This window comes from Engystomops pustulosus, chromosome 2, assembly GCF_040894005.1.
Source record: "Engystomops pustulosus chromosome 2, aEngPut4.maternal, whole genome shotgun sequence".
NCBI classification, from domain to species: Eukaryota; Metazoa; Chordata; class Amphibia; order Anura; family Leptodactylidae; genus Engystomops; species Engystomops pustulosus.
Genome location: NC_092412.1, coordinates 203,377,463 through 203,390,750, shown reverse-complemented (window position 1 = coordinate 203,390,750; position 13,288 = coordinate 203,377,463). Strand labels below are relative to the sequence as shown.

The 13,288-nt window shown below is 41.4% G+C and overlaps 1 protein-coding gene across 4 annotated transcripts in view; it reads right to left on the bottom strand.

Annotated features, from left to right (window-relative positions):
* The window catches only part of PUDP (pseudouridine 5'-phosphatase), a 232,092-nt gene that overhangs the window by 60,230 nt on the left and 158,574 nt on the right, over positions 1–13,288 (bottom strand). The window contains exon 4 of one of the 4 annotated variants that reach the window (XM_072137858.1): positions 6,826–6,877. The exons of the other annotated variants lie outside the window; for them this stretch is intronic. Coding sequence (XP_071993959.1) covers positions 6,826–6,877 — 52 coding nt within the window. The remainder of the gene's footprint in view (positions 1–6,825; positions 6,878–13,288) is intronic. 4 annotated transcript variants of the gene reach the window in all.

Genomic DNA, 13,288 nt, shown 5'->3' with positions numbered 1-13,288 from the left:
TGAAGAATAGAATAAAAACAGTGAACACAGTGAACACAGGATCATTTAAGTGAAAAACACAGTGAAGAATAGATTGCAGATGTTCGGCACATCTGCTTACTTGTCGGGAGATACGCTGTCCCGGGTTCCGCTCCTCTTCTTCCACTGAAGTCTCCCCGATCTCTCTGCCCTTCCCGATGTCTCTGTGCCGCCGCTGCCCCGGTGTCTCCGTGCCTGCCGCACCCCCGCTGTCTCCGTGCCTGCCGCTCCCCCGCTGTCTCCATGCCCACCGCTGCCCCGATGTCTCCGTGCCTGCCACTCCCCCGCTGTCTCCGTGCCTGCCGCTGCCCCGGTGTCTCCGTGCCTGCCGCTGCCCCGGTGTCTCCGTGCCTGCCGATGCCCCGCTGTCTCCGTGCCTGCTGCTGCCCCGCTGTCTCTGTGCCTGCCGCTGCCTGTGCTGCTCCCCGGTGTCTCTGTGCTGCTCCCTGGTGTCTCTGTGCTGCTCACTGTGTTCTTCAATGTGTTCTTCACATACTATTTTGTTCGCACCGTTCCGCCGTATCTTCCGACAAGTAAGCAGATGTGCCGAACATCTGTAATCTATTCTTCACTGTGTTTTTCACTGTGTTTTTCACTTAAATGATCATGTGTTCACTGTTTTTATTCTATTCTTCATTGTTTTTCACTATTTTTTTTAATTAAATGCTCGATCTCGAGCAGGGGAAATACTCGTCCGAGCAACGAGCCGTTTTGAGTACCTTAATATCAAGCTCGGACGAGTATACTTGCTCATCTCTAGTAATATTATTTATTCGTTTTCTTTATCTGTGTTATACATGTCACAGTTGATATATCCAGTGTCTTAGTCTAATTTATCATGGTATATGGTATCATCACGGAATAAACCCAGTTCTGCTTTTCTATTTTGTGAGTGTTTAGTTTACCCTTTAAAGAGGACCTGTCCCCCAAATTTTCAGCACTAGGAGCTGTTTACTAAAGTAAGCAGCTCCTAGTGCTTGAACAAACGCCGCAGTATTAGAGTGATAGCCTTACCGGAAACCTCCGGTAACGCTATCAAACACTGCGGCGGGGTAGAGTGTAATCATTGGACAGCTTGCAAAGCTGTCCGACGTATTCATGAGGGGGCGGTCCGAGGCGCTGCCTCTTCCCCGGACCACCCCGCTCGCTCCATAGGCTGGCAGGGACTGCTGCGCGCCAGGTAGCTGTCCAACAATTACACTGTACCCCGCAGCAGTGTTTGATAGCGTTACCGGAGGTTTCCGGTAACGCTATCACTCTAACACTTACTAAAGTAAGCAGCTCCTAGTGCCTAAAATTTGGGTGACAGGTCCTCTTTATCTTTCACTCCCCACCTTAAAAAATCTTTCATTTTTTTTATTTTTCCATATAAAGCTGTGTGAGGGCTTGTTTTCTGTGTAAGAAATTGCACTTCATATTGACAGTATTTAATATGCCATGCTGTATACTGGGAAGCAGGAAAAAATTCTGAATGCTATGAAATTAGTGAAAAACTGCATTGGCACCATTTTCTTGTGGGCTTGGATTTTACGGCTTTCACTGTGCACGCCAAAAGAGCTCCCATACAAAAAAATTCCCCATTTCGACATCTTCTGGCGCTAATAACTTTTTCACTCTTTGGTGTACTGAGCTGTGGGTGGTGCCATTTTTCAATGCTACCATTTTAAGGACTGTTAGGTATTTTGATCACTTTTTATATTTTTTAAAATGGAAAACTAGGGACTTTGGGCACTATTCGTTAAAGGTTAAACTGTTATTATATTTTGATAGATCAAACATTTTCGGAGGCGGCGATAGCTAACATGTTTATGATTTTTACTGTTTATTTATATCAGTTCTAGGGAATGGGGGTGATTTTAAATTTTGAGGGTTTTTCTCAGGTATCTGTATATCACACGAAGGTAAGGGGTTAAGTACCACATTTGGATGTAACGTTGGGTTTATACTGACATATAGAACTTACATTGTCCATGTTATCCTCTTTTTATAATAGCTTTTGAGGAACTAAATCCATAGAGAAACCAGAGGAGGTGTCTGGATTGGCATTCTCACTCTCCATGGGTAGGCATGGTACACCGTGCTGAACACTTACGGCGGCCATAAGCAACCTGCTGTTTGTACAGCTAGCATACGGTGGCCATAAGGGGCCTTATACTGTGTATATTGACCTTGTTGTCAACTAGTCTGATTATTGGGACTACATTTATGGAACTAATTGCAGTCAACTGATACAAATGGATAGAGAATGTAGCTTGGAGGTTTTACATAGTTGTTTTAGAAGGGGCATCTTTGGATAAAGGTTAAGCTTTACTGGGTTATTCTCTGCTGTAAGTTATTCCTCCTTCTTCATGTTCCATTAACTCCCCCTCCTGCTCCCATTTTATAAATACAAGGTGGAAAGTGTCTGTGATCACGTGACCATTGTGGACAATGAGGTCACAGAACAAGAACATTATAAGAAAGGGCAGCACTTGACGACATGACATGAGTTGGTTACATGTTTGAGGGCAATTACAGGCACAATGCCCAAAGATCTGACAAAGGAGACAATCTGATTCAAAAATGCAAATTCAAATAATAAAGACAATTGGGCATATTTATCATACCCCAGCCCTCGTGTGCCAGCGAATGATTGCCCCGCCGCTGCATTTCTGCAGTGGGATATATTAAGAGGATTCCGCCTCTTGATGTTTTGGGGAAGGGCCTGGCACAAGGACAGTAGCACCCCACGCCGGCCCACTCTCGGTTGTCCACACCCTCTGCTCGGCCAGGTCATGCCCCCCCTAACGCCCATTCACTCCCCACTGGCATGAAGGTGGCGGAAAGGGTAAAATAATCGCAATTGCTGGCAATAAGCTAGAATTTGTGATTATTTCAGGACCTCTACATCACGTGGCGCAGAGGCCCTGATAAATATGCCCCAAAGACGTTGACTGTATACTTAGTGGACACTGCTTTCTGAATCCAACTGGTGCCATTCCAATTGCTGCTTATTTCCAATTCTATTATGTCACTGTTAAAAGTCAGCAATCCTTCTTGTGTAACCTCTGAACCTTCGAGCTTCCACAGTAGCCATGTGACACTTCCAACCCAGGAGGTGCAAGCATGGTGTGACATCATTTTAGGGAATAGAAGTAATAAATTGTATTTTTAGATTAACATTTATGCATCTCCATTTTTTTAGTCAGAACAATACACTTTGTTACAAAATCCTTTGAGTGAAGAGTCTAACATTCTGCCACCTACAACCCAGACCACACTGCATCACAGTACATGTTAGGAATTATAAATGTGCACGGTCATAACCTGCAGCATACAGTAACTTCTTTTTTAGTAGCATCTAAAATATCCCTGCAATGTTATGAATAAATATGGAATCCTAAAATATGCTTCATTGCTAGGTAATCTGTTTTTATTAAGTTGTTTGATTTGTTTAAGACTACATAGTAATGATGCTCAGACAGATGGTGCTGTAATATAATTCTCCTAATCTAAAGGTTAAAATGACAATTTTGCTGAAATAAAGACAAAATACACTACTTAACAGTCATTATGGCCTTGATGACAAGGATATAATGGTTTTCATTACCTGCTTGGTATAATTCTACAGGCGCTGCATGGTTAAATAATGTGATCATTGTAGAAATTTCAATATTGATCTTTGTAGTACATTGCGAAAATTATAAAATCATTTCCACCTCCTTTAATACAACTATCTGGATAACACTTAACTTACAAGATGTTTTCCACAAAGGATTTTATTTTCATAGAACAGTGTGCTAAGGCTAATGACTTGATAACAATGCTAAAAAAATAAAAACAACCTAGGTTTTTGTTATTGCCTTTTTCAGATTCTTCATACAATTATGGAAATTGGTCAAAGCTGTAATCTACATAAAAACGTATTCCTACGTGCAAGAAAAGGCTCATTGTGGACATGATCCAACCATGCAATTTTACAATGGCCGATTCACTTCAACTATTTAACTTTTAGCAAATAAGGTGATCCAAGCGAGACCAGAGCGAGGTGTAAACAAAAGCTGAAGACGGGCAGCTGTCTTAAAGGAAACCTACCATTTAGAATGGCCGGGGTAAGCTGTAAGTACCGGGCACCAGCTCAGGGTGAGCTGGTGCCAGTACTTACTTTCATTAGTGTTATAAACCGCGGTATCGCGGTTTTAACACTTTTTAAACTTTAAAGCAGGAGAGGCTTCGGCGCTGCGCGCGACCGTGCGCACGCAACATCTCCGCTATTTCCTATGTAGGCACGCGCACGATCGTGCGCACGCAGCGCCGAAGCCTGTTCTGGTCTAGAGTTTAAAAAGTGTTAAAACCGCGATACCGTGGTTTATAACACTAACGAAAGTAAGTACCGGCACTAGCTCACCCTGAGCTGGTGCTCGGTACTTACAGCTTACCCCTGCCATTCTAAGTGGTAGGTTTCCTTTAAATACACAAGTAGCCACAAGGAGCAACCACATTACAAGTAGGGCTCACAACTGCAAATTATACAGGACACAAAAATAGCCACATCCTAGGGTCACTTTACTTTGCTGGGGTCACTTTGGCACCCAAATGTTTTGGAGAAACCATGGCTGGCACTTTTAGGTAATGCTGTTTATGGTACTACTGGTGATACTGTGACATTTATTAGGTGGTAAATGCAATTAGAAGTAAAAAAAAAAACGGCATTGATAATTATTATAAGGACATTAAAACATTTTCCTTTTCTGACCTTTGCTCCATGGACCGCAATTTCTTGAGTAGCATACTGTCAATTACAAGGCCCAGAGACCAATTCCAGCCCATCACTTAGTTTTTTTTTTGGCCCACTAGACCTGAAGCTTGTAAAAACCTGATTCAGCTTTTAGATTCAGCACTCCAACAGCCATGACCTTCATTGGATCTCCAGGTCTTACTTAATAAGGCGCTCATACTGTCCTTACACATCAGCTAGTCTCCCGACTCCCACCCTGCTCCAAACATTATAGCCAGATGGGGTAAAAGAACATTATGGAATGGTTGAGAGAAGAATGTGATATTCAGACAGTATTTCAAGCCAAGATTTCAATAGGAGTAGAATACTCTAAAGCCCACAGGTCAATTCCTGGCCACAACCTCGTTTCAAATCTCCCATAAGACCTGCAGCTTCTAAAAACTTGATCTTTAAGATGTAGCACTACCATGGCCAGAACTGCAATGGAACCTTTTCCTTAGCATTAAAAGTTAAAATACTGTGCTTAAATGTAATTTAGTCCCCTTCTCCCTGTTAAAAACATTTTAACGAGTTGTATGTGATAAGGGTGGCTGGATTTCAGTGAATTCGAAGAAAAAAAATTAGGAATAGTTGAGAGAGGAATGTTATTGTCAGCACCTGCCCAGCAACTGCGCAACCACCACCACTAGATAAACGGTTAAGACTGAACTAGATATCACAAGGGACTGAAACTAGAGATCTAGAGATCACAGGAGACAGAAAATTAACCATCCAGGTCTGATGGGAGTAGGAGGCATTTAAGGTAGTTCCCAGAAACGCCTCCAGCAGGACACTGGGGGAACTGTCAATCAGGTAAGTAACCCTTGCTGTGAAGGCTGAAATACAAGGAGCAGGGTGTGGCTCCGTCAACAAAACACAAACACTAAGGCGCAGTTCACACACATATTAATGCCACCAATGGATAGTGCGGCGTTTTGGCACGGATGTGACAGTTATATTCAAACAGTCTTTCAAACCCATTAAACAAAACCAATGGAGAGTGGTCCTTGGCACAGTTGAATTTGGCAACCTGGATGTAAAGGCATCAACTAAAATAATACAGAAAGCTACAGTTCCCTTCTCTACCATAACACCAAACCACTGCAGAAGATGATAGGCTGTCACAATACACGACATTACCCAGCAGCAGAATGAAAACTGTAGTCTGATGGAAAATAAATCACAATATTCACAGTTATTCTTATAATCAGATAATAAAAAATTATATACAGTTCCACAATTTATATAAATATGGAACAAATGTACAAGGAAATCATAGCACAAAAGAACTTGTGTGTACAAGTAATATAATAAGTCTAATGACTATGTCCAGCAGTGGGTTGGCATTCAGCATACTAATAGTGTGTTATGCATAGAATAATTATACACATTGCATATTATGAATGCAAATAAAATAGTAAAACACCTTAACTTGTCATTTTGGCACACTTGACACTTCCCATTGTTCTTGAAATAGATGAATGCTAATAAATGCCATACAATGGAGGACATAGTGCATTAATGGGTATTATTACTGCACTAAAGAATTTATCGTAGCCCTTGTGACTCCAAATCTTAGGATCTCCTGCTACACCTAATTATACTGACCATTAACCGACACAGAAAGTAGCAATTTAACAAATATTAATGGTGTAAAGGTCTGATGTTACGAAGGTATGAATATAAAAGCTTGACCTTGTTAATTTTATGCAGCTATGCATGCCCGTTGGTTAGTGCAGATAATTAATAGACAGGAATAAAGAAAAAGTTTTCCATGAGCAAGAAAGCAAATTTTCAATTAAAAGATATTTGATGTTTAATCAGTATTCTATGTATCATGTGTTTGACTATAAAATTTGTGCTGATATAATCATGTTTTTCAGCTTTTTATTATCATGTGGTAAAGTCGACTTAAAGAGAAGCTGTCACCAGCAATTACCCCCACAAAACCACACAGTGTACATTTTAGATGTCTTTATACATGTTCCACTGATACCTCTATCCATAGAATCTGAGCTACTATTCTTCTAAAAAAGTTGAATTATCCTCACCATTAATTCCTTTTCCACCATGATGGCCCCACTTGGAGGATGACCCTTGACACTGCAGGGACAGGAAGCAGAAAGATTAACTAGCCACCTCCTGCATCCACATACCAGTGGCTTCAAATAACAATACCTGGCAGTAGATACAACCCATTTATTGTATGTTTAAATCACGTACATCACAGATAATAACATATGACATTATATACTGAAAACATAGGATAGGAAAAAACATGGGCTGTCATGGTGGACTAATGGAAAAAAAATTAATGGTGAGAATAATTAAACTTTACCACAGCATCTTCCATGACGGTCCCACTTGGAGAAAAACAAATACCGTATATTCCGGCGTATAAGACGACGTTTGAAGATAGAAAAATCTTCTGTCTTGTCTGGGGTAGTCTTATACGCCGGTAATTGACCGCCTGCTGTATATTCACAGCGGCGGTCGGGTCGCGCTGCATGGAGAGGGCTCATGGGCTGAGCCCTCTCCAAAGCCGGTAAGTCTTTGCTGCATATTGCAGCAAAGGCTTAACGGTAACACCGGCGATCGGTGCTAGTATCTTACCTGGGATCGCCGCTCCCCGTGACGTCATCGGGGGCGACGATCCATCTCCATGGTAGCCTCGGGTCTTCCGAAGACCCGAGGCTATTTCGTTTTAACCCGTTCATTACAATGTGCTGATAGCACATTGTAATGAATGAGGAGGAAAATCCCCATATACTGCCGTACTGTAGTATGGCAGTATATGATAGGATCGATCAGACAACCTAGGGATAATGTACCCTAGGGAGTCTGAAAAATAGTATAAATAAAAATTAAAAAAAGTTAAAAAAAAAAATTATAATAAAAAAACCTAAAATTTTAAATCACCCACCTTTCCCTAGAACTGACATAAATATAAATAAACAGTAAAAATCATAAACACATCAGGTATCGATGCGTCCAAAAATGCCGGATGTATCAACATATGATAACGGTTTTTCAATGCGTTTAACCCCGTAACGGAAAATAGCGCCCAAAGTCGAAAATGGCACTTTTTTGCCATTTTGAAATATATAAAAAAATCTATAAAAAGTGATCGAAAGGTCGTACAGTCCTAAAAATGATATCATTGAAAATATTATCAAATTTCACAAAATATGACACAACCCACAGCTCCGTACACCAAAGTATAAAAAAGTTATTAGCGCCAGAAGTTGGCAAAATCAAAAAAATAATTTTTGTACAGGAGGTTTTCATTTTTGTAAATGTATGAAAACATTATAAAAATCTATACAAATTTGGTATCCCCTTAATCGTACCGACCCAAAGAATAAAGTAGACATGTCATTTGGGGCGCTCAGTGAAAGACGTAATATCCAAGCCCACAAGAAAATGGTGCAAATGCGTTTTTTCACCATTTTCATTGCATTTGGAATTTTTTTCCCGCTTCTGAGTACATGGCATGGAATATTTAATAAAATACAAATTTAAGGTACAGTATGGTAACATTTACAGTAAAATGGACGATGGTAATGTTGTTGTATGCCTTATGTTTATGAGCGACAGTTTTCCTGCTATATACCTGCATGTCATAAGAATTTAAATTAAAAAAAGGACCATGTTAAATTCAAATCTGTTTTTTTTTTAATTTTTACCGGTGTTTTGTATGCGTTGGAAAAGGGGTAGTCTTATACGGCGAATATATCTTAAACTCTATATTTTAAACAGGAAAGTAGGGGGGTCGTCTTATACACCAGGTCGTCTTATACACCGGAATATACGATAATAATCTTTTTTATGGGGGTGCAACAGCCTGCAAGACCTTCCTACTAAAGGCCAGTTCTATAGCATTTTGTATATCTAATCTGTAATGTATAGCAAAAGTCATGGGTTAATGACTCACCTTTAACGTAGAAATCACCGTCTGACAAGTCTGAGCTTGAAGGTTTGGATGATATACCAGCCCCTGATGAAGAATATCCTTCCGGGGCAGAAGTAGTATTGATTCTGCCACTAATAAACCTTTCAGGGTGGAAAAACTGTTCTTTTTTGGCCAGAATGGGACTATTACAATCACCTTCGCTCTGTCTGTTAGGATTTTATTAATCACCTTTGGGATTACAGGAATAGGAGCAAATGTATACATTGGGGGAGCAGCCCATTTGTGACTGAATGCATTCATCTGGGAGACCGAATCTGTTTTGTGTAGCGAGAAGAAACGGTCTGTTTTGGAATTCTCTTTGGTGGCAAACAAATCTATTGTTGGTTTTCCCCACCTCTGTATTATCTGACCATACTCCTCGTTGTTCAGAGACCACTTGTGTTGGTCTACAATACTCTACTACTACATTTTGTACCCCCTTTAAATGTATTCCCACCAATGACAATATGTTGTTCTCTGCCCAGGAGAAGATTCTTTTCAATAGGTGTAGCAGATCCTGACTTCTGGTGCCTCCTTGATGATGGAGATAGACTACCGTGGTTACATTGTCCAAATAAATCTTGACAAAGGAGTTCTACAGATATTGGGAACTCCCTTTCAAGGTTTCCCAGACTGCTCTCAATTCTCGATAATTTGAGGAACGTCTCTGGATTGTCAAGGGCCACTGGTCTTGAAGATGGTTTTCTTCCAGGTATGCACCCCAACCTGATAAACTTGGATCTGTCTGTATGATCTTTACAGGCCAGGGAAACCAGTGGATTCCCTTCTTTAGATGTTTCTCTTCCGTTCATCACACTAGGGTTGGTGGTAGATGGATCTTTTGATCCAGATGAAGAGGATTTTTGTCCCAGGAGGAAAGGATCCAGCTTTGTAAGGTTCTCGTGTGACTTTGGCTCCACTGTACCGAGCTTATACATACAGTCAGATGACCCAGGATATTCATTGCTTCTCTCACTGTACAGCTCTTACGTTTCAGAAAGTCTGTTATTTTTTGTATCATAATCTTTCTGACATCTGGAGGCTTGAATTTAATAGTGTCCCTAGAAAGATTGGACTTCTCCCAGTTGATAATCCATCCAAACTGCTGTGGCGTTGAAATGGTTAGGTTTGATTAACAATGATTAACAGATCATCCAAATATGGAATGATTTGGACTTTTTTTGTTTTTAATTGGGCCATCACTTCTATTATAATTTTGGATAACGTCCTTGGGGCTGATGAAACTCTGAACGGTAAGGCCCTGTATTGGAAACATTTTTCTTTCCCTGGAAAAGGAACCGCAAACCTGAAAAGTTTCTGGGACAGTAGGTAAATTGGCACATGATAATATGCATCCTTCAGGTCTATTGTACATAAGAATGCATCTTGAGGAATTAGATTGGTGGCTGAACTGATCTTCTCCATTTTGAATTTCCTGTACAGGGTATATTTATTTAGACTTTTTTAAGTTGAAAACGAGACAAAAGGAGCCATTGGGTTTTTTATTAGAAAAATAGGGCAAGAATGTCCTTCCAATACTGTATTTATCAGTACAGGTATTATTACTCCCATGTCACAAAACTTCATGACTTCCTGCCATAGTTGGAGAGAGAGTGTCTGATTTGGTTGTTTGCTGATTATAAATCGTTTGGGAGGAATAGTTGTTTGTTCCATCTTGTAACCGTTTTTCAACAGATTCAGGACCCAGGAATATGTCGTTATCTAGGACCAATGTTGGTGGAATGAAAGGAGTCTTCCTCCCACACTGGCATCATTGATTTCTAAATGGCTATGTTGCGTTGCTGGAGCTAAAAAGAAACTCTTTTCCTCTTCCTCCTTAAGGATGGCTAAAACCTTACTTGTTTCCCTTTTCCTCTGTAGGAAAATCTCTTCTCTACAAATGGGCTGTTTAGGTACAATTAAGCACAATTTTAAACTCTGGAAACTCTTTCTTTTTATCGGCAGCTTTTTCTAAGATTGCATCCCGTTCCGGTCCAAAAACATATTACCCTTGGAATGGGACACCACATAACTTAGACTTGGAATGAAAATCACCACTCCACTGTCTCAACCAGAGCGTGTGCCTGGTTGAATTAGATAGTGCTATTTAGCACTAAATCTTACGCATTCTGCAGAGATGTCAGCTATAGATGCACTGGCAGATCTTAAAGTTGGTATGGACTTCTCTTGGAGTTCCATCTCCAATTTTGTCAACATTGTGTGAGAAACCAATGTTTCTTGATTCTTCAATATCCTCAATCTTGAGAGTATCTGTGACAGCCTTAAGGAGAGGTTCCAGATCTTCTGAGGCAAACATATATCTGGACTCCATCTAGTAGCTGAAGAAGAAGGATGTGGTTCGACTTCAAACGGATCTGTATGTGATGTAGAAGCCTGCTTACCTTCGAATTCTGATTCCGATAGCCACTCTATTATTCTCGGTTTTTTAACAAGGAGGTACCTGCGGAATTAATAAGGCAATAGACAAAGTGACTGAAGTTTGAATTTCACTCTTAATGAAACTTCTCATATCATCCATCAAGAATGATTTTACTTCTCGCATCAATCTGTCAATACATTCCTTGCACACAGGTTTTTTTATTCTGCTGGGAGCTTATTATACCACATATTACATCTACGAGAATATGTTTTCTACTTCTCTCTTTAGGATCCTGCTAGAATTATGGTGAAGAAGGACAATACCCTCCCGAACACCCCAGATACCCCCGAAACTACTCACAGGACTTAAAGGCGGGGATATATCCATATCGAGGGACTACACACTTCCAATCTAGTAGAAAATCATACATTTAGGCAAAATCGAAAATGCATGTATACTACAGCACCTGGTAATACAAACAAGCATTGAAGACCTGATACAATATTAAGGGCTAAACCCTATAAAAATCCATACCTCACACCCACATACACGGGTCCGACGTGGACCTGAATTCTCAGACCAGGATTAGATCTGCATCTGCTGTTGGCAATCCTAGAAAACCTCAGAGCAGCGTGCACTTGTCCCCTGGTTTAGTGTTGATGTCTGCTGTTGAAAATCCTGGCAGATCTCAGAGATCAACAAATACAATTGCTGCTTTCATCACTAACGGTGAGACGCGTTCGCTGAAAGTCATCATTCAGCCCCTAAAACGCAGTCAGGAGCAGCAAGATGGCAGTTCTGGTTATCCTTAGCTTCCTGATGCTACAGACAGAGCTAGCTGGAGCTCCAGAGGGAAGCCAGGAAGGCTGCCGCAGCTCGTGATCGATGGCCAGATCCCCGGGGGGCTAAGAGTTACATTCTGCGGCCCTTAGCTACTTCCCCATACTGTCCTACTTAGAGGAGAGAACTCCCCTCTCCCTAGCCAATGTAGGGACAGGAAGCCACAGGTATGTGGATGCAGGGGGGGGGGGGGCGATTTAACCTCTCTGCTTCCTGACCCTACGGGGTCAAGGGTAATCCTCCAAGTGGGACCATCATTGAGGACTCTGTGGTAAAGACTTTTATTGATGTTCTCTGTTTCATTCATGGAGGCAGGGAGCTGCCTCCTCACTGACACTGCTAACTCAGCTGCAGAGAATTCCTAAAAGAGGGGTGAGGAGCATGGGTGATTTTTCATCCTATAGGCAGTGTCTCTCTCAAACCCCAACTTCCTGAGGGAGAGGTTAATGATGTACATACATCCACTGTCTCTCTCACCTGCTCCTCACCCATTCCTTAGAAATTCTCTTCAGCCTCACTGAGGTAAGAAGAGGAAAGTAAAGGAAGCTGTTTATGTTTTAGTTAAATATTGGTAGACAGTCCCTTTGTATGAATTCCATACCGTCAATGTGGTTTTAGCTGTCAATCAGGAAAAGAGACCTGTCAATAAGGAACAGAGAGGAAGGGAACCATGAAAATACAGGACTCGCTTACTGTGACTGGATCTCAGGTAAATTGCACAAAAAGTATAAAAACTGATTTTTTTTCAACATTGCAGCAATGGAGAGATACCATTTGGGGATAAGGACAATGCTTTTAATCATAGTTTTTAATAAAGCATTTATTTTGGGTTGGTTAATTTGAATGGGAGGTTTTACTTTAACCCCTTAACGCTCTGCGCCGTAGCTCTACGGCGCAGAGGTATAAGGGTTGTATGAAGAGGGCTCACGGGCTGAGTCCTCTTCATACAGAGGTGGGGGTTTTTGCATTTTGCACAAAACCCCCACCGCTAATAATCGCGGTCGGTGCTTGCACCGATCGCGGCTATTAACCCTCTAAACGCCGCCCGCAAAGTCGCGGGCGGCGTTTAAAAGACGGCGGCGCGCGGGCGCCGCCATCTTTTTTCCGATCGCCACGCCCCCGAACGTCATCGGGGGGCGGCGATCGGTTACCATGGTAGCCTCGGGTCTTCTTTTGACACGAGGCTACATGGTTTATGCAGGTTCGTTACAATGAGCCAGTGGCTCATTATAATGTAAGACCTGCAAAAACGCCATATATTGCAATACTGTAGTATTGCAGTATATGGTAGGAGCGATCTGACCATCTAGGGTTAATGTACCCTAGGTGGTCTAAAAAATAG